The sequence below is a fragment of the Heloderma suspectum genome, chromosome 5, assembly GCF_057233095.1.
Source record: "Heloderma suspectum isolate Gila_16-S chromosome 5, 16-S_ref, whole genome shotgun sequence".
NCBI lineage: Eukaryota > Metazoa > Chordata > Lepidosauria > Squamata > Helodermatidae > Heloderma > Heloderma suspectum.
Window position 1 is genome coordinate 4,570,985 of NC_139462.1, and position 24,542 is coordinate 4,595,526.

Sequence of the window (24,542 nt, forward strand, 5' to 3'; positions counted from 1 at the left end):
GGTAGAATCAGCCCCCACAAACCTTGTGATTGATTTCAGACTGATAAACGTTGCCATAAAATGGCACCTGTACTAGTGTATAACTGCAATATGACAACTAAAGAACATAAAGAAAACACTGTTTAAAATCTAAAAACGGACAGAACAAACACGGCATTCCACACAGATGAAATCACAAAGAAACCAGCAGGAAACACTTCCCAACAAACCCACGCTTCCGCCTGGCAATAGGGAACCAGGAGTGATGAAGCTGTGTTGACTCCTGTTCGCAAAGCACTCTATCACGTGGACGCTGCCATACAGAAGGGCAACCCCAGGCCCTCCCAGTCCTGACGTGCCATGGGTGTGGCGGGCGTGAAATGCTAAATGTGTACTTCATCCCAGAAGTGCAGTGGAGCCGGGGCACGCAGAGTGTCATTGCACCCCCCCAACGTCCCTGATCCCACTGAGCTTAGCTGCAATCCTCGAGGAAAGGGGTGGGGGAGGAAATGGGTTTTCCCATCAATGATATATTGTTGTGAGCTATCCCTGTTGTAATGCAAAGTATCTTGGAGTGGTTTGGTCTGGGAATGGGCAATTAAGACCCATTAGCTTTGCCAAAGACCTGCTAGAACTGATTTGTTGACTTTGAGATAAAATGTTTCTCCCTGGTGCTGGAAAAAGAAACTCCTGGAAACTGGTGTCTGTGTATGCACACATATAACACACACACACACACAAATATATGGATATCGATCGACACAGCCACCTGCGCTTTGGCACTCTCCTTGGTAGCGTGACTATGGGGGATGTCATGACGAGCGCCTGCACATCAACGTTTACCAGCATCACTGCTTCATTTGCAACCCTACCCCCAAATCTGAACTTCAGCACCATTAGGAAGGAATGCCTTACAAAACTCTTTTCCACCCCACCTCAATCTTTCAAGACAGAGCCAATGCCAAAGCAAGAAAGTTGGCAATAATTTCCTGCTAATAAGAACACTGGAACTTTAAAAAACTTTTTTCACAACTGATGCAAAGGTTCATGGTGTCTCACAAAAATAGGCCTCCAGCTATATCTAAAGCTAAAGCATCAAACATTATGCTGTAACTAAGCCTAAGTGGTTGTAAATGGAGTTATCGTTTGCTCTAATACTACTGAACTCCAGCGCCTGTCCCTTTAGAAGTGAAATGGGGCTGACGAAAAATAGGGTAGTGGTTCCTGCATGCTTGGGGAAACCTTTAGCTGTGCAAAACTATATATGGTTGTAAAGCAAAAGAAAGAAAGAACATTAAAACCCAGACATGGCTCAGTGAGTTTCCAGGACCTACAGCAGCCTTTCCTTGGTAGAAAGGAGGGGTAGAAATCAAACCAGCCCCACTGCAAGGCTTGTGTTCCAAACTGGCTGGAGTCCTGGGCAGAAGAGAAGCCCTCCTCTCTGTTAGGGGCTGGGGATACATGGCCAAATTTGTTGGGCAACAAATGCCAACACGGATCCCTCCCTTGTTTTCCCCTGCCTCCATTTCTCTCCCTTTCCTCGGTTGTCTCCCCCTGTGTCAAATTTTAGATTGGAAGCTCTCTGATGCATACCTGCAGACAGCCAAGACACCACAATCTATCATAATAAAAGAGGATGTGTGTCCGTCCGTCCATCAGCACCATCAACACTGTGAAAGCTAGACACCTGAAACTTGGCATGCATACAAATGGGACCATAGGGGTGTGAACTGTGGGGTTATTTTGTTTTTCGAAGGCATTAATTAATTCTAATTAATTTAAATATGTCCTTGAGATTGAAGCCTGCAGTAGCATCTGCAATCACTTGGTGACAGACTTCCCTAACCAGCACATAGCTTTGCAGTCCATACAGTTTGAAGCCAGGGGAGATTAGGAGGCTAAGGGACAGAGTTATACACCTGCCCCGCCCCTGCTGTGGGGCAGCCCCCCTCCAGGGAATGGAGTAGACAGGCCCTTCTTTCAAGGGGCCATGGGGGTGCCTTCATTCAGACATGCTGGGCACAACAAGTCAAACTCTGACCCCTGCATAACTTAGCTTGAAGTTTCCGCTGTATCAAAGTAAGGGCTATTCCAACTGTGCAATGCTGGATCCGTTCACAAAGGATTAACTAAAAGCAGAGGCATCCATCATCGGGCACTAAAAGCCAGCATAAACAAAGAACTTTTGGATGGCTTCTGAAAAACAGGTGGCCTTTGAGCTTCAACAGATGTCCATGGAGAGGATGGCACATAGCTTTGGGTTTATAATGCCTCTCCCTTTACCCTCCATGTTCCTGAAGCACACCTCACCAGCAGATCTCACCTATGTCAGGACATACGGAAGGAGGCAGTCCATAGACATATAGGGCTGATGGCATGATTTTGCACTGCAGATAATATAATAAACCCAGAACTGTTCCCAGAATGTAAGAGGAGCTCTGCTGGATCACACCAAAGATCCATCTAGCTCAACACTGTGTTCCCAGAGGTGCTCAACCAGATGCCTCTGTAACAGGGGAGTACAATTTGTGCCCCCCAGGCATGGATGCAGCCCCCCACTGGTGCTCTCCCCCCTGCTGGGCATGAAAGGGATAGATACCCTGTTGTTTGTTCTCAACATCTGGTACTCTGCCTCTGAACATGAAGGCTCCATTTCACCAGTGTGGCTAGTAGCCATTGATAAACCAACCTATTCCATATTTTCTTTTTCATCCTTTCTGAAGGCCATCTAAGCCAGAGGCCATCAGTATACCAGCAGGCAGCTAATTGGGATGTGACCATGTGTGATATGCTCCAGTAGTGGTTAGAAATTTAAACCACCAAACTGGTAGTAAGAAAAGAAAACAGGCATCATTGCAAAACCCAGTCCCCTACTTCAAAGAAGCGTGCCTATCTGAAGGACTATCTTATTTTATTTTATTTTATTTCATTTCATTTTGTTTCATTTGTGCCCTGCCATCCAAAAATGGCACGCAAGACAGTTTACAGAACCAATTAAAATGGATTAAAACAATAAAACAATACATTAAAATACGACAAAAACATAACAATTATAGAAAAAATATTATTAAAAACAGCATCCAACCCACTCTTGAATAAAGTGGCCTTTGCCAGCCATCGGAAGGACAGCAGAGAGGGAGCAAATCTAGCCTTCATTGGGAGGGAGCTCCACAGCCTGGGAGTGGCTACCAAAAAGTTCCTCTCTTGCATTGTCGCCAAACATGCCTCTGATGGTGGCGGTCTCAAAAGAACTATCCAGGCCCCACATACACACACAAAGCCCTTTTCTGGAAAAACTCCAAGGAAGGAGATTCCATAATCTTGACAGACAGCTCACGCTCCACCTCTGAGCCCCTCAGGGAGTCTGGATGCTGTTCCTCAGGCTTGACATCCTGCCCACATGATACAGCAGAAGAATTAATCCTAACGCTATCCAATACAACCCGGGGGAGGACATGATGGAGGGAGGCAAGACTTCCCCGAACTGGTTCCCTCCAGATGCTGGGAGTTGCAGTCCAACATCTCTGGAGGGAGCCAGGTCAGGGAAGGCCAACAGCATATCGCAGACATGCTCACAACACCCCAACTGTCATGGCCCACTCTCCCCCCACAGAGACCACTGTCCCTCCATCAATCTGCCTGTGTCTGGAGATCATAGAATCATAGTATAGTAGGCTTGGAAGGGGCCTACAAGACCTTCGAGTCCAACTCCCTGTTCAATGCAGGAATCCAAGTCAGAGCATCCCTGACAAGTGGCTGTCCAGCTTCATCTTGGGCTGGATCTACACTTACCGCCTTTTTCCGCTTCCAATGAGGTTTCACCGCTCGCCTTTCACACTACGCAGTACCCGCCTCGAATTGGAACCGGAATTTCCCACTTCCATGCTCCCACTTTCAATACCCTAATATCCCGGTATTTCTCCTTAATGTGCTCTGATTTTCCGCCTTCGCTACTGTATCCGGATGTAGTCCCCTCCCCCGCCTGTCCATATACGGCGGTGTTTGTATTTCCCTCCTGTCCAATCACAGCTCTCGACGGCCCCATGTCTTCTTCCGGCTACTGATTAAATCGTCACGTAGCTTTCTCAGCAGCCCCTGTTTCCTCAGCAACAAGCAAAGGGCTGGATGTGCGTGCGCTTGTCTGATCTCGGAAGCTAAGCGGAGTCGGCCCCAGTCAGTAGTTGGATGGGCGACCGCCTGGGAATCAGGCTTCCTGCACTGAGCAGGGGGTTGTTGTATCCCTTCAAATGAGACTAAGTTTTACCCCCTCCTATCCCCCGCTAGGGATGGACGAAAGGGACTTACCTTGTCCCGCAGCTTGCTTCGTGGTGGGGGGGAGGCGCTTCGCTTCTCCCCCTGAAGTTCAGGTGAGGGGGAGGAGGCGCCCTGCCTCACCCAGCCGAAATTCAGGCTGGGGGGGGGAGGTGCCCCGCCTTGCCCGGCCGAAATTCAGGCCGGGGAGAAGCGCCCCATCTCCCTGGCCGCGAAAGAAAAAGTGAAGAAAAAAAAAACCACCCCGTGATAGGCTACGTAACGATTAACGTAGCCTATCACGGCTAGATTTCCAAAGTCAGCCGTGATAGGCTACGTAAATCGTCACGTAGCCTATCACGGGTGACTTTGGGGGGGAAAACAAAAGCGCGTACGCAAATGGCGGTGCCCATGGGCGCCGCCATTTGCGTTCCTTATTTTGGCACGTCTGGTCTACGTAAAGATTTACGTAGACTACGGCGAAAATAAGGGAACGCTATTTGCGTTGCCCTTATTTTCGCTGTAGTCTACGTAAATCTTTAGGTAGACTAGACGTGCCAAAATAAGGAACGCAAATGGCGGCGCCCATGGGCCGCCGCCATTTGCGTACGCGCTTGTTTTTTTTCCCCCAAAGTCACTCGTGATAGGCTACGTGACGATTTACGTAGCCTATCACGGCTGACTTTGGAAATCTAGCCGTGATAGGCTACGTAAATCGTCACGTAGCCTATCACGGGTGTGTGTGTGTTTTTTTACTTTTTTATTTTGTAATGGTGGCGGCGGCAGCCGGTCGGGAGACCAGCCGCCGCCCCCGCCGAACCGCCGCCGGGTCCTGCCGCCGAGAGGGACATTCGGCCACGGTACGTCCCATCCCGGGGGGGTGCGGGGGGCCGGCGGAGAATTTCCCCCACACTTTCGGGGGGCCGAATGCGTCGGCACTTGGCCTCCCGAAGATTCGTGGAGAAATTCTCCGCCATCCCTATCCCCCGCTCCGGATGTTTTTTTTAAAATTAAGGTGTTATCCTCACAGAATCGGGGCTTCTCCGCAATGTTTTTTTTTCTAATTCAGGCATGATCTTTGAAGATTCAAAGTTTTGAAGCTTTGAGGATAACACCTTAATTTTAAAAAAGCTTTGAGGATAATGCCTTAATTTAAAAAAAAAACATCCGGAGCAGGGGATAGGGTAAAACTTAGTCTCAATTGAAGGGATACAATAACCCCCTGCTCAGTGCAGGAAGCCTGATTCCCAGGCGGTCGTCCATCCAACTACTGACCGGGGCCTACCCCGCTTAGCATCTGATATCAGACAAGTGCGCGCAGGAAAACAGCACAGCGTTCGAATGTGAACTGAGCTCACGCATTCGATGAAGCACTGCAACGGGGAAAATGGGTGAGTGTGAATAATCACGTTTTAATGCGAGAGCACTTAACCTGACGGGACACAGAATTCATTGTGATGGTGGGCACAATGTAGATTGGCCATTGAATGCCTCCAGCAGAGGACAGCCCACAATAGAATCATAGAATCATAGAATAGTAGGGTTGGAAGGGGCCGACAAGGCCATTGAGTCCAACCCCCTGCTCAATGCAGGAATCCAAGTCAGAACATCCCTGACAGATGGCTGTCCAGCCTCGCCTTGAACGCCTCCAGTGTGGGAGAGCCCACCACCTCCCTAGGTCATGGGTTCCATTGTCATATTACTCTAACAGTCAGGAAGTTTTTCCTGATGTTCAGCTGGAATCTGGCTTCCTGTAACTTGAGCTCATTATTCCATGTCCTGCACTCTGGGATGATCAAGAAGAGATCCTGGCCTTCCTCTCTGTGACAACCTTTCAAGTACTTGAAGAGCACTATCATATCTCCCCTCAGTCTTCTCAAGGCTAAACATGCCCACTTCTTTCAGTCTCTCTTCATAGGGTTTTGTTTCCAGTCCCCTGATCATCTTTGCTGCCCTCCTCTGAATCCTCTCCAGTTTGTCTGCATCCTTCTTAAAGTGTGGTGCTGGACACAGTACTCCAGATGAGGCCTAACCAGTGCTGAGTAGAGGGGAACTAGTACTTCCCAGGATTTGGAAGCGATGCTTCTATTAATGCACCCCAAAATAGCATTTGCCTTTTTCGCAGCCACATCACATTGTTGGCTCATATTCAGCCTGTGATCGACAACAATTCCAAGATCCTTCTCGCTTGTAGTGTTGTTGAGCCGCGTATCCCCCATCTTGTAACTGTGCCTTTGGTTTCTTTTTCCTAGGTGCAGAACATGGCATTTATCCCTATTAAATGTCATTCTGTTGTTTTCTGCCCAGCGCTCCAGTCTATCCAGATCACTTTGAATTTAGTTTCTGTCTTCCAAAGTAGTAGCCATCCCACCCAATTTTGTGTCACCTGCAAAGTTGATGAGCATTCCCTGCACCTCCTCCTCCAAGTCATTAATAAAAATGTTGAAGAGCACTGGGCCCAGGACTGAGCCCTGCGGTACCCGCTCGTTACTTCTCCCCAGTTTGAGAAGGTCCCATTGATAAACACTCTTTGAGTCCGATTCTGTAGCCAACTGTGGATCCACCTGATAGTTGTTCTGTCTAGCCCACTTTGAGCTAGTGTGCTCATCAGGAGATCATGGGGCACTTTGTTGAAAGCTTTGCTGAAGTCGAGGTATATGATGTCTACAACATTTCCATGGTCTACAAGGGAGGTTACTTGATCAAAAAATGAGATCAGATTCATCTGGCAGGACTTGTTTTTGACAAATCCATGTTGGCTTAGAGTAATCACACCATTGTTTTCAAGTTTCCAGATGGATTGCTTTATCATCTGCTCCAGAATTTTCCCAGGGATTGATGTCAGACTGACTGGTCTGTAGTTCCCAGTTTCCTCCTTTTTACCCTTTTTGAAGACAGGGACAACATTAGCCCTCCTCCAGTCATCTGGCACTTCCCCAGTCCTCCATGATTTCTCAAAGAGAATAGACAGCGGTTCTGAGAGTTCTTCTGCCAGTTCCTTTATGACGCTAGGATGCAGTTCATCTGGCCCTGGAGATTTGAACTCATTCAAAGTAATTAGGTGTTCCTTGACCATATGCCTATCGATCTCAAGCTGCAATCCTGCCCCTTCAGCCTGTACTTAACCTTTGCCAGGGGGCTCATAGACCCTCGTTCAGGAGAAGACTGAGCCAAAGTAGGAATTGAGCACTTCTGCCTTTTCTTTGTCATCTGTTATCATTTTGCCATCCTTATTTAATAGTTGAACCACCATTTCTTTCCTCTGTCTTTTACTATGCACATAGCTAAAGAAAGCCTTTTTGTTGCTTTTAGCATCCTTCGCTAACCTCAGCTCATTCTCTGCTTTAGCCTTCCTGACGCCATTCCTGCAATTCTGTGCTACCTGCCTGCACTCTTTCTTTATTGCTTGGCCTGCCTTCCACTTCCTATATGTGTGCTTTTTTGTTTTCAGGTCATCCCTAAGCTTTTTGTGAAGCCACATTGGCTTCTTCTGTTGTCTTCCACCTTTTTCTTGTTGGAATTGTTTGTAATTGTGCCTTGAGAATTTCCTTTTTTTAAAACTCCCACCCATCTTGGACTCCTTTTCTCATTAGAGTCGCTTGCCATGGCACCTTACTGATAATTGTTCTGAGCTTATTAAAATGGGTTTTCCTAAAATCCAGGGTACGTGTTTGGCTACACTCAGCTTTGGTTCCTTTAGAACCAAGAACTCAAGGATAACATGGTCACTTTCCCCCAGAGTTCCCGTAACTGCTACTTCATCCATGAAGTCATCTCTATTGGTTAGGATGAAGTCAAGGATAGCCGATCCTCTAGTTTCTTCCTCTGCTTTTTGTAGGAGGAAGTTATCCGCCACGCAAGTCAGGAATTTCCTGGAGGGGCCATGTTTTGCAGAATTTGTCTCTCAACAAATATTGGGGAAATTGAAGGCCCCCATTACTACTACATTATACTTCCTTGAAACATTGGCTATTTGCTTTTCAAAAGTTTCATCCTCGTCTTCTCCTTGATTGGGTGGCCAGTAGTAGACTTCGACCACCATGTTCCTTTTATTCTTTGCTGCATTTATTTTAACCCAGATGCTCTCGATGGGGCTACCAAGGTCATCCTCTTGTATTTCTGTGCAGAGATATTTATTTGGATCAGCAAAGGCAGCTCTCCTCGGGGTGAAGGTGGGTGATGGAGGGATGGTGCTGGAGCCCCACCTGGGGTTCTCCCTCCCAGAGAGGAACTTCTGGTGCCTACGTTGCTCCCCCCACCCCACCCCTGCACCAGGAGGAGAACATTGCATCCTCAAAGGCCTTTTAAGCTCTGCCTTGTGAGTTTTGCTCTGCCACGTTTAATTGCTGGTCTTGCTGCTTGTTTTTTCTTTTGTTGGTGTCTGTTTTTGTATTCTTGTTTGTTTGTTTATCTTGTTGTTAACTGCCCTGGGAACCAATTTGTTGATGGGCAGGATATAATTACATAAAATAACTAATACACAAATATGACACATTGCTGCCTCCTGTACTTGGCTGCGTTGCCTTGCTCTGCCGTTGCCTGACTTAAAAGCCAAGAGGCTGCAGAGTTCTGGTGCTGGGAATGAGGTGCACAGCGCCCTTTCTGGAGGCTGCCTCAGAACAGGTCAGAAGATGTGTCCCTCCACCCAGCATGAGTAGCGTACGAGTGGCCACAGCTCTCACTCACCTGGTGACCCACCACCTGCCACCTGCTTCTTTCAGCCAGGTTGCCTGGGACTCGAACTGGGCCCTTCTGTTTGGGGGGGGGCGCAGAACCTCGGGCCCAAATCTGGCCCTCTGGCATTCCCCAGAAGGCCACACCCCCTTCCCTGGTCTCAGTCCCCTGACTTTGGGGGGTTTCACGGCTTTTTCACTGTTTTTCTCCTGTTCTAAAAGATGGAAATGCCTCTCCCAGGGCTTAGTTACTGGAAGGAAGACCCTTCAGCTAAAGCAGGGGAGGGCGACCACTTTTGGTCTGGCGTCCGGATTACCCCCCTGGACCAAGCCAGCAGGCCGGGTGACATCAAGGGGCGGAACCTCACCCTGAGGCCCCTCCCCTCCCAGGACAGCAGGCCCCTGCTCCACCCACTCCCCCCCATTTTACCTCTGTGCAGAGAGAGGCTCGGAGCTCCGTGCAGAGGACTCAGTCAGGGCTTCAGGAGCCGACGCCTGAAAGCCCCGGCTGAATTGGGCTGTGGTCGGCTTCGGGTGGCAGGGAAACTGGTGCAGGGGAATCTCCGGCTGGTCTCTGAGATCACAGATCAGCTGGGGATTCCCCTTTGTGGCATGGCTTTCGGAGGGGGAGGTGCTTGGGGAGTGCAAGGGCAGGGCCCACAGAGGGTGCTCCCCCCCACAGGCCGGACTAGGCCTGCAGCCCCCTCCGAACTGAAATATACTGGCATTTCAGACCCACCCCCTTTGCCTTTGGCCTCACCCACCAGTGGAACATGCCCCCTAGTCACTAGTGCCAGCCCCGGAGTTTTGAGGACCTTTGACAAGGCCACGGGACCCCCTCCCTCAGGCCATCTACCCTCTCGCCGCCATGGTCACCAGCTGCTCTTGCTCCCTCTCCTCCTCTTCCTCCTCATGGCTCCTGCTTGCTTGCTTGACAGGCAGGGAGCCAGGGAGCAAGCAGGCCGTGGCATCTCCTGCCCTCCTTTTTGCCACCACCGCTGTGGTCTGGGCCAGAGCGAGAGGCAGGGGAACAAGCAGGTTTCCATGGGGAAGAGGAGGAGCAGCTCCTGGGGGATCTTGCCAGCGGGCCCCTGCTGGGGAGCTGGCCCTCGGCAGGTACCCGACCAGGCATACCAGTGACACTGGCCCTGCCAGCCGCTTCTCTGAACTGGCATTTGGCCCTGGGGCTGAAAGAGGGTTGACACCACCACTGTATATGGGAAGAGCCTGTCCTCTGCCGCTGAGCTATGTCCCCTTCAACTTCCATCCTTTTCCAGGCAACCTGCACAGGGAAAGTTCTCCCTGGCTCATGGTCTGAATGAATAAAGACAGAAGGGACACAGTCTGTATTCAAGTAGCTGTAATTCCAGCACCATCTGCACTGCAGCAGAAATCAATCTACCATGACCAGTGCCAGCTGTGGGCATGGCCAGGTGTTTGCCAGCACTCACCTTCTTCCCTGTTTACTAATGTGCAGGTGAGGCCTGAGATCTCCCATGCACAGGAATCTCAGCTGCAATCTATAGTCAATCACTGTTCACACAACACGCTAACCCACACTCAGTGGTTGAGTGTGGGTGGTTTTGAACCATGGGTTGTTTGCTGAACCGTGGGTTAGTGTGTTGTCTGAACGGAGCCAGGATGGCTTGTTAACTGTGCGGTGTGGCTTGTTAACCCCCCTGAACAACCCAACAACAAACCGTGGGTTCTCAAGGTGGCTTGTTTGAGAAAATAAGCCACACTACATGGTTAACAAGCCACCCGGGTTGCATTCAGACAACACTATAACCCACGCTTCAACAAACAACCCACAGCTCAAAACAACCCACACTCAAACACCAAGTGTGAGTTAGCACATTGTGTGAATAGCCCCACGGATTTCATAATGTATGAAATATGGGAGGCTGCTTGGAAGGAGCAGTCTTTGCTCCAGAGGCCCCTCCATTTAATCTCAATTGTTCTGAGGCTGCTTTTGCCAAGTTAAGGGGAAGCCCTTTGCGCATGTTTGAGGGTGTTGCCTCCTTTTCTCACTTTAGGAGCAAAATGGGCCTAGGAGGCACCCACTGGCAGCCACTTGCCCAGGTGAGCCTGCAAGCAGCAGCAGGACCCAGTTCTGCCACCTGCCATAAGTTCATGCATATCTCCTGGGTCCCATGATCCACACCATGCTGCACAGCAGGCAGAGAGAGGAGCAAAGGGGGCGTGCCACCCCTCCTTCCACTATCCCAGCTACCCAGAAAGCCTTGCATGCAGGAACATGCAAAGCCAGCTCCTGACGAACCAGCAGTCGATGCTCTCTCTCGCTCTCTCGCTCTCTCTCTCTCTCTTTTACAGTGCCTGGAAATAGGGACAGATGACTCAGTCAGTTTCTTCTTTCCCCGCATCTGAATTTTTAAAGATCTCATACCAGATAGGAAGAACTTCGCAAATTTTGGTAAATTCTTTTCAAAAATGAACTAAAATCCTTATCAAAAACTAATGCTAGCTGCGGGGTACTGTGAGTTGTAGTCCAACACATCTGGAGGGTGCCATGTTGCAGAAGGGTGCAATGAATAAAACAGACCCCTCCAACATAATCAGAACATGGCCTAACGCCAGGTCAAAAAAAGTTCTGTGGCTTGGGAATACGCCAGGGCTGAGCATCCAGGCTCAAGGGCTTTGCCCGGGGGCCTCTTGTCAGTGCTTGGAACGTGGGAAGCACATGTACTTTTTATACTGCACCTCTGTGGCAGAAAAGAATCCCCCTCTTTCAAAAGGATGCCCTCTCTGCTGGTGAGATCCCCAGTTCCAGTCCTTATGTGCCTGGGCCGCTGTTTGTTTGCCTCCAGTGGTGTAGCGGAGGCCGGGCTCACAGGGATGCAGCCCCAGCACTTTTTCATTAGCAGGGACTCCGATGTCATCTGCCACCCCGCTCAGAATACCTTGTTTCCTCTGAGCTTAGCTGCAATTCTCACTGTCACTGTGGGGGGAATGAATTTTCCAAGCAACAATATATTGTTCCATGTTGGAATGCGAAGTCTTTGAGATGGCTTGGTCTGGAACGGGCCATTAGGACCTATTTGCTTTACCAGAGACGTGCTCCTGGTGGAGATGAAAACGCCTAGAACTGGTTTGTTGATATGGATCGACACAGCTGCCTGACATTTTTGGACTGCCCTTGGAGACTGTCACAACGAGCTCCTGCATTTCCAAATTTACCACGATGCCACTGTGTGCCTCTGTGTGCACCAAATCATATGTCAGAATCTGTCCTAAAGGCTAAGGAGAGGCAACAAAAAACAAAACAGTGACCAGTGAAAGTGCCTCATATGGTGAACTTCTTGGATCCCCCGGCCCAAGACTCAGACTGGCATCAAATGGAACTGGTTTGCAGCAGCTTCAGGACAGAGAGAAGGACGTGCCTCTTCACCCTTGGGGATCATGGCTAGTGGAGAGGTGGTGGGATGGCTTTTGTTGAAAGCAGCCATGACTCCACTTTTCTACCTGGGGCTACAGCTTCTGTCTCTGCACATCTCTTGTGGCCGCCTGTGGCTGCCAGCTTCACCTAACCTTCCAGGTAATTGGTTCTGGGACCCAAAAGCCAGCGAGAGAGCCTTGCTGGTCCTGATGCGGTCAACGGAGCCCCTCCTGCAGCAATGGGGAGTGGTGTCGTGGAGCCAGTGTCCGCAGGGAAGCTGACGTCATCTGCCCCCAGGCCCAGGGATCTTGCTGCATCAAGGGAGGTGGCAGTGCTGCCGTCACCCACCCTCTGCCCACGCCCATGGCCGGTTGGCCTGCCCGTCCGCCTGCAAGCCTGCTTCCTCGGCCGAACAGCTGCTTGCTTGTTCCTGCCCGCCTGGCCACTCCTACCTTGTGCCCCAGCTGCAGGGCTCCCATGAGGGGTCAGCTGAATTCTTGCGAGAGGTCAGCCGACCATGCAGGAGCCCCGCAGCTGCCCACAGCAAGAGGAGAGGGCAGCGCATGCAGCAGGTTGTCCCAGAGAGCCCTGCCAGCTACTCTCTTGCTGAGGCAGGGCAGTTGTCGGGGCCCTCCAGCTGGGGGAGGCGGGGAGGCAGCGGGAGGAGACTAGCACAACTGGATACTCTTTGCACACCACTGCCTGATGCGGGCGCATGACCCTGCGTAATGACAGGGCCGGCCCTGCCTGCCATCCGGCTCCCCAAGACTTCCCTGTTCCCTCTGAGGTTAGCTGCAATCCCCACAGTAGGTGGTGGTGGTAGCGGTGGTGAGGAGAATGAATTTTCTCAGCAACAAAACATCATTGGGAGCGATCTCCGCCATAGTGCAAAGTCTTTTGGTGTGCCCTGGTTTTGAATGGGCTTTGCAAAGACCCTGCTCCTGGTGGAGATGAGAGCTGATAGAACTGGTTTGATGATATGTGTCAGCACAGTTGCCTGTACCTTTGGACTCTCCTTGGGGCTGTGGCTCTGGCACAGTCAGGATGAGTGCCTGCACTTCGGGATTGACCACCACACCACTGACCTCTGGCCTGCAGGCCTAATCTGGCCCGAGGAGGTTCCCCATCCTATTGGCTGCTAAGGCCCAATGGAAAGGCTGCAGGAGTCCTGCCGCATCCTGAGAGCCCGAGTGTGTGTGTGTGTGTACAGTCTTCAGCCCACAGCCCTGTCTCTTACCTGTGTCTCAGAGAGGTTGAGCTGCCTGGCTAGTTCTGTCCTTTCCCTGCCCACGACATACTGGCAGCGTTGGAACTCCAGCTCCAACCTGTAGAGCTGTTCAGCGGTGAAAGAGGTCCTGGTCCTCTTGGGCCGGTCCAGATCCAAACCTTTGGGAAGAACAATCTCCCGGATGGTCCCTTTGGCATCTAGAGGCAACCGCAAAGACAGAGACTTAATTCCAGTGCCCAGCCACAGTAGGAGAAGAGAGGCCCCCTTCTGCTCCCTGCTCTCCAGATCCGTCTCAGAGACCTGACTTTCTGGCCCACCAGCAAGAGCCAAGAGGGTGGCGGTACTAGTGGTAGGGCTTTCTTGGTGGTGGCCCCGCACCTTTGGAACTCCCCCCCCCCCGGGAGCTATGTATGACCTCATCAATGCTGGCTTAAAAACAACAACAACAACAACCAAAGACACATTTATTCCAGTCTGCATTTGGCGTTTAAAGATCATAAGCTGCTGCTCCTGTATGAATGTTGTAACGTGCATATTCATATTTTTGTAATGTAAGCCACCTTGTCAAGGAAGTGCACCGTGAAAGGCAGGTTAAAAATCTTTTCAATAAATAACAATAACTAACTAAGTAACTAACTGTTAACAAACTGCACCTGTGCACCAGGCCTTGAGCTGCACATGATGGAGTTCTTAAACTGTTTCTGACTCCAGGAAGTTCCCCCCAAGTTTCCTTTGGCAGATTCCAGAATTTGAAACTAGAATGTATTGGGAGATGAGGTGGGGGGGGGGGCTGCTGAAAAGTGCTATAAGGCAGCCTTCCCCAACCTGTGGGATTATGGGAGTTGAAGTCAAGTACATCTGGAGGGGACCAGGTTGGGGGAAGGCTTCCATAAGGCAACAGATGAACTGCATTTGACGCTTGTTGTAATCTTGAGGGCCTAAATCCCAGCATCATGTCTTTGCCTTGGGGCATTTTTTCTTTGCAAAGTTGATAAAAAAAAAGAGTTCACCTGGGCTTATGCAGAGTGAACCCTCTCATGTCTGAGTCACAAGACCAGCATCGGGTGGGGCTGCAATATCTCTAAGCACGAACCCCTTCTCCCACATGACAAATTCTGGCAAGCATCTTCTCTGATGTGGGCTGTAAAGAATTGTTCACACAGAGCTTCCATGAGTAGTTGTTTCACTAGAACGTTCAACTCCCATGGCCACACTGGCTGGGGATGGTGTAAGTTGTAGCCTAACACATCTGGAGGCTGCCAGGCAGGGAAAGGCAGGCACAGAGAGCCATTTCGCACCAGCAACTCATCACGCGGAAACAGCGTGGGTAAGTCACTTTGGCTTGTCTTTTCCATGCAAAAAGAAAAAAAGAGCCTGAACCAGGCCCCAGCTGGTGCCCAAGATACTCTGCTGTAACCTGAGAGGAAGGGCATCCCGCCCGGACTGGCGTCTGGTAGGAGAGGTGCTTTGATGGGGGAAAAGAGGCGGCTAGCAGGCAGGTGTGAAGAGGGGTTGGCCTGATGTCTCCTAGGAGGCAAAGGGACACCTGGTGGCCAAAAGAACACACTGCCAGTTTCTATGCACATTTCCCCCCTTCATTATATGGAATTTCTGTGCACATTTTCATTTCTATGCACATTTTCATAGAAATGCACATCCCCTCCCCTTGCATTATATCACCCTGAGGCTGCAGAGCCCTCTGACCGGGATGCTGTGGTTGCAAAGACCTGCACTGAGCAGGGGGTGGACTAGATGAACTCCGAAGTCCCTTCTAACTCTGTGATGCCCTCTAATAGTTAACTGCTGCTACATCGCTATCGCTCAGGCCTGGGGCTGGCAACCCCCTAGTGCTGCAGAGCACAGCAAGTAAAGACCTGGGTGGGGGAAGAAAAATGTGTATTTACTATCCTTTCCCCATTGCTAGAACTCAACCCACCCCTGGGAGGCCTGAGCAGTCCTTCCCAGCTCTGCCTGGAGTGGAGATGCTGGGGACTGAACCCAGGACCTTCTACCTGCAAAGCAGGGACTCCACCACTGACCAATCTCCCTTCCCCGTAAAGAGGCTCATTCACCACTAAGCATACACAGGCTGGTGATGTTAAAAGAGTATAAGAACGGACTTGGAACATCAGACCAAAGTCTGTCTAGCTCAGCTTCCCCCAAGCTGGTGTCCTCCAGATATGTTGGATTACAACCCAATCATCCCCAGGCCGCAGGCCCATGCTGGTTGCATGTGATGTGAATTGTAGTCCCACACATCTGGAGGGCACCAGCTTGAGGAAGGCTGATCTATGTCTGTGCTCTGTTTCCATCAGCAGCCAGATGGATTCCCCTGCAAGCTTCCAGGCATGGCATGAGGGGAAGAGTTCCTCCCCTCTCTTATTTGACCCCAGCATCAGATACTCTGGGATATACTGCCTCTGCACAGGGAGGTCCCATTTTGTCATGGGAGATAGCCATCAATAGACCTATTCACCATGGGTCGATCTTATCTTTTTGAAAAGCCTCCACAGCCAGTGCTCATCACTGCATCACAGATATGAAGACAAACACACGCACACACTCACACACAGTGAATTTAGATCTAGTTATTGACAGAAGGTAGGACATTTAGGCGGCAATCCAATGATGTTTAGACACAAAAAGGGCCCACAGCTCCCAGCATGCACCACCCACGGCTGGGGCATGCTGGGAATTGTAGGGCTTTTTTCTGTCTCAACATGCATAGGACTGCACATTTAGGCTGCAATTCTATATCCACTCAGGGAGCAATCCTATGGCCGCTAGTCAACAGCTAGACAGCCATAGGATACATCGGTTTCTGGGAACTGACCTCGGAGCCTGCACTCCGAGTTTGGTTCCCTGAGAACCAACCTTCCCCCCGCCCACCCTGCCTCACAGGCAGCTTGGAACAGCCCATGCTCCGCACTCGGAAGAGGAGTGCAGGCCGGCAAAAACAGGGCGTTCCGGGGGGCGTTCCGGGGGGCGTTCCGGGGCAGGAAGGCGGAAATGCTGGTACAACACATCCAACATGTCATCCAGCAGCTACTTCCCCCGCTCTGCCTTCCTGCGGCTAGACAGCTGAAATCACCTGTCTAGCTGCAAATGCAGGGTGGCTGAAGTGCGGAGGGGACAATTCCCTTCATGCTTCTCCTGCTCTGCATTGGAGGTTGTTGCCTATTCTGGTAGGATTGCTCCCTCCATGGGAGTAAGCCCCATTGAACTTAACGGGACATACTTCTGAGTAGACATGATAAGATTGTGCTGTTAATGTTTTTCCCCCTTGTTTATGTATAATCCGCTTTTTCTAGAATACTGTAATAATTGAAACTGAGACTTTAAAAACATCTATTTATACTATATATTTTCCTTCCTTTAGTTCCTTTTGTTTTTGTTGAAATTTACAATAAAAAATAATTTTAAAAATGTTTTTCCCCCTTTACAGACACAAATATAGGTGGAATCCATTTGGTACTTGGAGGTTTTATTTATGGTTCTTCATAATAACAAATTATATTTCATTTCTTTTCATAATCAGAGGAAAGACTTTGACATATATTGCTGTGTATGTCCTTGATTTGTATATAAATTAAAATCATGCCATATTTTATTTAAAGATTAGATATTTTGACCCTGCCTTTGGCTAATTGCAGTTGGCATGATAATTTTTCTGCCATGGCTGTCAGCCACAGCTCCATGTACCAGGTCTTCAGTATTAGAAGTTCTGCAGTTTCCTGACTTTTAGCTGTTACCCTGCGATTTCTGACCTTCTCCCACCTCTAACATAGCCCTCCCTTTCCTGCACACCCATAACATTGCAAATGTCCCCACAGCTTCCACCAATCAAATGTCATGTTGGTTTTCTCATAGCTCTTCCCTTGGGATTATGGGAGTTGTAGCCCAACACATCTGGAGGGCACTGGGTTGGGGAAGACTACCGGAGGGAGCAATCCTATGGCGGCTAGACAGCGGCTAGATGGCCATAGGATATGCTGTTTTCCAGGAATTGACCTTGGAGCCTGCACTCCAAGGTTGGTTCCCGGAAAACTGACCTCCCCCTATGTCCACACTGCCTTGAAGGCAGCGTGGAGAAGCCCCATCGTCTGCACTCGGAAGACGAGTGTGGAGTGACTGAAAAGGGGCTGGGCTGGGGGGCTTCTAGGGCGGGGAGAGCGGATCTACGTGTACGACACATCCCATGTGTCCTCTCCCGCTTGCCCCTCACCCCCGCACAGCTAGACAGTCGAAATCAGGTAAAAGCAGGGCAGGAGAGGTACAGACTGAACGATCCCCCTGTGCTTCTCCTACCTTGCTTTGGATAGGCGGTTGCCTCCGAGTTTGGAGGCGGACGCCTCTCTAGATAGGATTGCGCCCTTAAGGAATTTAACTTTTTGATATTAAGGGAAGGGGGAGGAATATAAAGCAGGACTCTACAGAATGAAAAAACGCCAATTTGCATTTTACTGGAAATTAAACCCCCTCTTCCCTCACTCATCTTTTCCCTCACCTTTGAATGAGATCCAGGGTGGTCTTTGAAAAGATTTTAGAAAACCAAATTCTCAGAAATCACCACCGATGCACTGCCTGGCCTTAAGTGTTCAGTAGCTGCCATTCCTACACAGTAACTAGTACACCATGGTGTACTAGTCCACAAATCATTGGACCCATTCCTTGCCTGGGAATGGCTGAACAGTTATTATATTTATTTACTTAAAACATTTCTATGCCATCTCTTCTGTTGCACAAGGTGGCTTGCAAAAACAGCAGCCAACACAATTTTTAAACATACAACACAAATATTCACACAGACATGTGTGCGTGTGTGCGCACGCACGCGCGTGCACACACACACAATCTCCTTATAAAACCTGCTGAATAAAACTGCACTGCCAGCAAGCCAACCCAGTATCAAAGCTCCTTTGTTTGCACTGAGCCTTACATTTTTGTGTAAGAGCTCTGCAAGGAAGGGCATGGCTATATTTCTTATGGGAGGTCATTCCAAGGCCTCGGGGCCACTACTGAGGAGGCCCTGCTTCCTCTGGGGGACAGGATTTGGAGTGGGGCCTTATGGGGAGACTCATATGGGGAGGGGGCTGTCGCTCAGCAGTAAAATTGTTGAATTGTTGTGAACTGCCCAGAGAGCTTCAGCTATTGGGCAGTATAAAAATGAAATAAATAATAATAAAGAAATAATAATAGCGCACCCGGACACCCCAATTGTTTACTTTCAGAGTCTGAAAGAGTAAGAATCACCTTTGTCTTGGCATGAGTCTCTCTTCTGCACAAGCCTCCTTTCTGAAAGGAGGGAACCCCAGGGTAGGTGAGTCACACAGAGATCTGGCAAGCAGACGCCTCCATCTCTGGGGGCTTTGGGCTCTCAGAAGCTATTCATGACATACACAATGTATTTCCCACAGCACACCACAGGCAGTTCTCTTGTGTCATATTAGAAGTCCCAGTCTGGGAGCTGCTGTCCAAGGTGTGCAGATCCAAGACTAAGTAGAACTTTACAGTGCAATCCTATATGTGCCTACTCAGAAGTAAGTCCCATTGAGTTCGATGAAGCTTACTCCCACACAAGTGAGTATAGAAATGCACCTTTAAAGGTCAAACTCTCCACTTTGAACTAGGCTGGGAAACTAATTATAAAATTACCAATGGAATATGAAGAAAAACCAAGGTAGCCATACTGGTCCATGAGAAAAAATAAAATAAGGGTGCAATCCTATGGCCACTAGTCAGCGGCTAGATGGCCATAGGATAGGCCAGTTCCCTGAGAACTGACCTCCACACCCTCCTGCACTCCCTTGTAGGCAGCACGGAATGGCCCTGCGCTCCGTACTCGGAAGAGGAGCGCAGAGCTGCAAAGACGGGGCATTCCTGGGAATGTGTTGGGTTGGGGAAGCCGGAAATGCCTGTATGACACATCCCACTTGTCATCTGGCTGCTGCTTCCCGCACTCCGAGGTCCCATGGCTAGACAGCCTAAATCCACTGTCTAGCCATAAATGCAGGGCGGCTGAAGCGCAGAGGGGGACAACCGCGCATCTCCCGCCCTGCATTGGATAGGCAGCAGCCTCTGAACTTGAACTCCGAATCCTGATAGGATTGCGCTCTCCAAAAATCAAAGATCCACACCTGGGCAATACCTTTATTAGGACCAACTGAAATTCCACAAAATGTGCAAGTTCTTGAGTTCTCCAGAACTCTTCATCAGGCTAGGTGGTACAAAAAGCAGGGGACAGGGGAAGAAACAGGAAAAAAAATTTGGCCAGCTGTTGTGGCCATGAGGTCTGGATTTTAGATAGACCCAAGGCTCAAAATGGAGATTTGCAGTCAGGATGAATTAGCCAGTCATAGGAGTTGCAGGTATCAGTTTTCACCTAGCAGTGGATTTTGGGATAGAGAAGCACTGGCTGATATGGTACAATTACAATTGTATAAATCCACCACAAGACAATCAATATCACTACAAACCATCCCCCATCCAAAGGAAGAGATTGTCTTCCTCTACTTTGTTCTAGTTTTCCAGCTGCAATGCATGCCAAATTTGGCGCTCTGTTGGAAACATGCTAGTCCCTTTTAATAGGTTCTTGATCTTACACATGGCAGATTGTTGATAGATTTATTTTTTTTAAGTGGAGTTAAATATTGCCCTCTTTCTCTCTTGGATAATTATATATAAAGGGCAAGACCAAAGGCAGCACATCAAATTATCACCTGCCATCCCACCATTCATGCAAAGTCCTTTACACAAAGGGACTTTTTAAAATGACCATCTCTGAGCACTGAAAGCATGCTTGCTTGTTTGTTTAAGACATTTATCCCTGCCTTTCCATAAAATGTCCACTCTAGGCAGCCAACAACATTGAAAGCCAATAAGGACAACAATAACACAACAGTATCAAAAGAGAATGGCAGGTAAATGTTTAATAACAAGCAGCTGAAAACAAAAATATGATAAGAGTCATTCAACTATGACAAGAGTCATTTACAAATTCCTAAAGGCAGCTTCAAAACTCAGAATACTTGGAGAATGTCAGAACTTATTGGGTAGGTGGATGTGGGGGAGATGACAGCTTTCTTCAGACAAAATGCCTTTCTAAAAAAGAAAGGACTTTATATACTGTGGGGGAGAGCCAATGGGGAAAGAGCAAGGCAGACCTTCTGGGGCAGAGAGTTTCAGAGCCTTGCTGTCCCCACAGAAAAGATTCTCCCCTTGGTCCCAATCAAACATGTTTCACTGGCAGGACACATACAAGCCCCACCAGCAGCGCATGAACGTGCTGAACTGTACTGACCATCCAAGATGCCCCAAGGTCCTTTCCGTTCCAAACACCTGCTGTATCACCCAGTCTTGGAGGTTCATTCCAACATTCCTTGCAAGGCAATAGTTTTAGGGGCACCAGCAAAGCAGACCTTGGTTCACAAGAGGCCGGCCCCAGAATCCTGGGCAGCAACACTGAGAATGTTATGGTGCAATGTACAGGTTCTGCATAGCCCCACATGATCTGTGGAATGTAAAAAAAGGAAGCTGTAGCACAACCCCTGGATCATGTGGGACCCTGCACAACCTGAGCATGGCATTGCACTATCTTCTGCAACATTGCGTGGGACTCTGGGGCTTGCCCGTCAGATTGCACTTCCATTGTATCTTTATGTTTACATTTGTAACCCACCCTGTGAGCTGTGATGTTGAAGGTGCAATATGTACATTCCTACAATCAAATTAATAAATGCGCTCAGCTACATTGGTGCTCCTGGAAGCAATGTTTGGTCCAAACATCCCTGACAGAGAATATTACACAATCAGGAACTGTTTGTTTTCACATGCAGTCCTTCATAGCCATTATGTTGTTATGATCATTACAAGAGCTAGTAAAGTCAGTCACTATTGTTATCAGCATGATATTGCGGTGGAAGGGGGGAGGCCAAAGAGAGAGGGGCTTGCCTAAAGCCACCTCTGCTGGCTTCATGGTAGAAGGGAGGGCTGAACCAGGCACATCCTATTTGAGGTTTCAGATGTCCTTTGTGTATATTTTTAATGGACAATTAAAACACACACACCCATCTCATCGTAGACAGTGCTATCCCATGTTTGATTATTGTGTTATGTTTGATGTCATTGGATGTTACATCCTTTTGTTATCGATGGAAAATTTAAGAAAATTTAAAGAAAAGAAAGCACGAAGATGACAATTTGCTAACCTTGGGATTATCTCTGTTAGAAAAGTGTCTTCACCATTATATATGAAGCAGGGGCACAAAGGTTTGTCTCTCTGGGGGTGCAAAGAATGGACAGCTAACGGTGTGCCTTGGAGTGGCTTCACACATGAGATTTGCCCTAGACGGGCCTGGGGTGCAAACTGGCCCCTTGGGTTTCTCAGATGGCCACGTGCTCCCCCTGGTCTCACCCTTTCACCCAGACTGCTGATCGATGGGTAGTTTCCTGGCTTTGTGCCCACTGAAATGCCACTCCTAAGGCTTAGTTACTGGCAGTAAGAACTTGAGGCTAAGCTGTGCTGGGCTTTTTGGCCCCGCTGCTTTGGCCTCCAGCCTGCACTCTTGCCTTTTGCCCGACTCACCACTGGAATGTGGCCCCTGAGATACTCTCTGAAACTGAGTGTGCACTTTAGGCTGAAACCCCTGATGTTGATGGTTCCAAGGGGTGGGGAGAGGGGAAGCCTATGTAAAAGTTGTATGTGACACTTGCATAAATTTCTGTTTGTGTCTAGGCATTTATGTTTTTTAAATTATTAATGGTATTTTTCATGCCACCCAATCACTGAGATGCTCTGGGTGATATACACAAAACTGTTAAAAATAGAATAATATAGATGATAAAATGCGGTTACCATTCAAATCACATCATAGTAGCAGCAGACCAATAAAATCTGCACACATAGGCCTTAACGCTTAAAAAGCCAAAGAACCTCAAAATCCCAATAAAAGCCCCACAGGGGTTGTTAAAGAAAAATGGGAGAATAAAAGTCTTCAACTGGCACTGAAGAGAATACAATGCAGGGGCCAGGTGGGCTTCTCCAAGGAGGGCTTTCTGCAGCCAGGGTGCCACCACTGAAAAGCCCCTCTCCATGGCAGCCACCTGCCAGGTCTCACTTGGTGGTGGCACTCCGAGCAGGGCCTAGTTAGATATATATGGGAGGGGGTGCTCCTTCACCTGGCCCTAAGACATTTAGGGAAGGGGGCAGTTTTCACAGATGGAAGTGTACATGTTCCCATGTCCCAAAGCCAGGAAAATTGTTTTGTGCAAAATGGCTCTCAGAAGAATCCCTGATCAAGCTCATGGGCTTTCCAAATGCATAGACTGTGCACCCATGTGTGCACAAACAACTTGTTCACACCTGAAGTCAGAACCTGATCTTCGCATTAACAAGCAGCATACACAAACATGACTGATCCATATATACACTCTTTCACAAGAGATGCTTCCAGCTGGAGGACTGGAAAGATGAGGGCACTGTTCCAGTATTCTGGCTTTTCCTCCTTAACAGATTTTTTTTCTAGTAAGAAAACATGGAAGAAGCAATAGGAAAAGGCAGGAGGTTTGTGAACTGACGGTGCCAGCATTGGAACCACCTGTAAAATTTCTTGAATGAGTCAGAGCAATTGCGCAATAAAAGTCTCATCTGGAAGCACATATTGACTGCTGGAGCTTGTAGTTCTGCTGGAGACTTAGAATCTCACAGAAAATCCTCAGAACACCCACAGATCGGCCACTTTGAGGGTTCCTTGTGTGAGAGGAAACAGAAGGAGGAAACTGACTCAGCGACTTGATGAGGTTTTGATGCTCACATTTCCTCGTAACTTTTTATACGGTGCCATAGCCTAGTGGAGGTGGGAAATGGTCAGCTCTTGTTTTATGTACAGTTTCTAAGATCCTTCTTGTTCTTCTGTGGAAACCTGTCATCACCAATGCTTAGAAATGACTGATGTCATTTCTGTTATGACTAATGCTATGCCCAACATTTTGTCCACATTTTGCCCCAATTGTTCTCATTCACTGTAATAGAAAAATGCTTTTAAAAAGAAATTCAAAGGGGAAGGACATTTCAAAGAAATTCTCACAGGTTGGGTTCAGGGTTCTCCTTACCTTACTGATGAGGTGGCTGAGGAGTGGGCAAAAGTGTCCTGTTTCACTATACAATCACCTCTCTGGCAGCCTGTAGCCTCCTCAGTTTCCCACACTTCAAATAATGACCAAGGGAAGATATCTTGAGGTAATTCCTCCCATAGGGCTTTTCTACGTGAGGAAGTGCAGGCAGCCTGGGGGGCCAGCAGTACAATGGAGAGGCATGCAATAGAAAGAAAGAAAAAACACATAGCACCTTGGGCCAACTCGGAGTGATTAGGAAAGCTTGAAAACGCCACCAAAAGAATTTTATTCAAAATAAGTTATAAAACACCCTGAGGGTGAGCCAAAATTTCTTAGGAGATATTTTTCTCAGAAACGTTCCGAGATTTTTCTTTTCTTACACTCCTAAAAATAAAAGGCCACTTTGCAGAATTTTCTTCAAAGTTGCTTCACCTGTCTCCCGCCACCCCATCACAATGCCCCAGAACGATGCTAGGCAAGGGGCATTGTGGAGAATGTAAAATGGGGTCCAGGCTGCCAAACAGTTGCTGCTATTGCCATTTGCAGTGGCAGTGCAAAAGCCCCCAAAACCCTTAGGGAAAAAAAGAATGAAGCTGTGCTACAACTCCTGCTAATGGTGAGCCCTAGTTGTGAGAAACTGCTGGAGAATTCCTCCTCCCCTTGGAGAAATTCAGGGAAATTATTTCCCCAATTTCTCTGCCTGCAAGTAAGGTACAGAATTTCAAGAGGCCATCTGTGTACAGCTCTAGTATATATGATGATCAATTACTGCAGTAAATGGAGAATGGGAGGCTGTCCAAGCCGTGCTGAAGGAAATGACCCATATGGATAATCTATATCCTATCTTTTGCTGGCAGATTTACAACATTCTGAACAGGTGTGTGCATGTGCGTGTGTGCGT

The 24,542-nt window shown here is 48.7% G+C and overlaps 1 protein-coding gene across 1 annotated transcript in view; it reads right to left on the reverse strand.

Annotated features, from left to right (window-relative positions):
* The window catches only part of VAX2 (ventral anterior homeobox 2), a 55,349-nt gene that overhangs the window by 13,037 nt on the left and 17,770 nt on the right, over positions 1-24,542 (reverse strand). Inside the window, exon 2 of the mRNA XM_084855249.1 lies at positions 13,538-13,725. Coding sequence (XP_084711375.1) covers positions 13,538-13,725 — 188 coding nt within the window. The remainder of the gene's footprint in view (positions 1-13,537; positions 13,726-24,542) is intronic.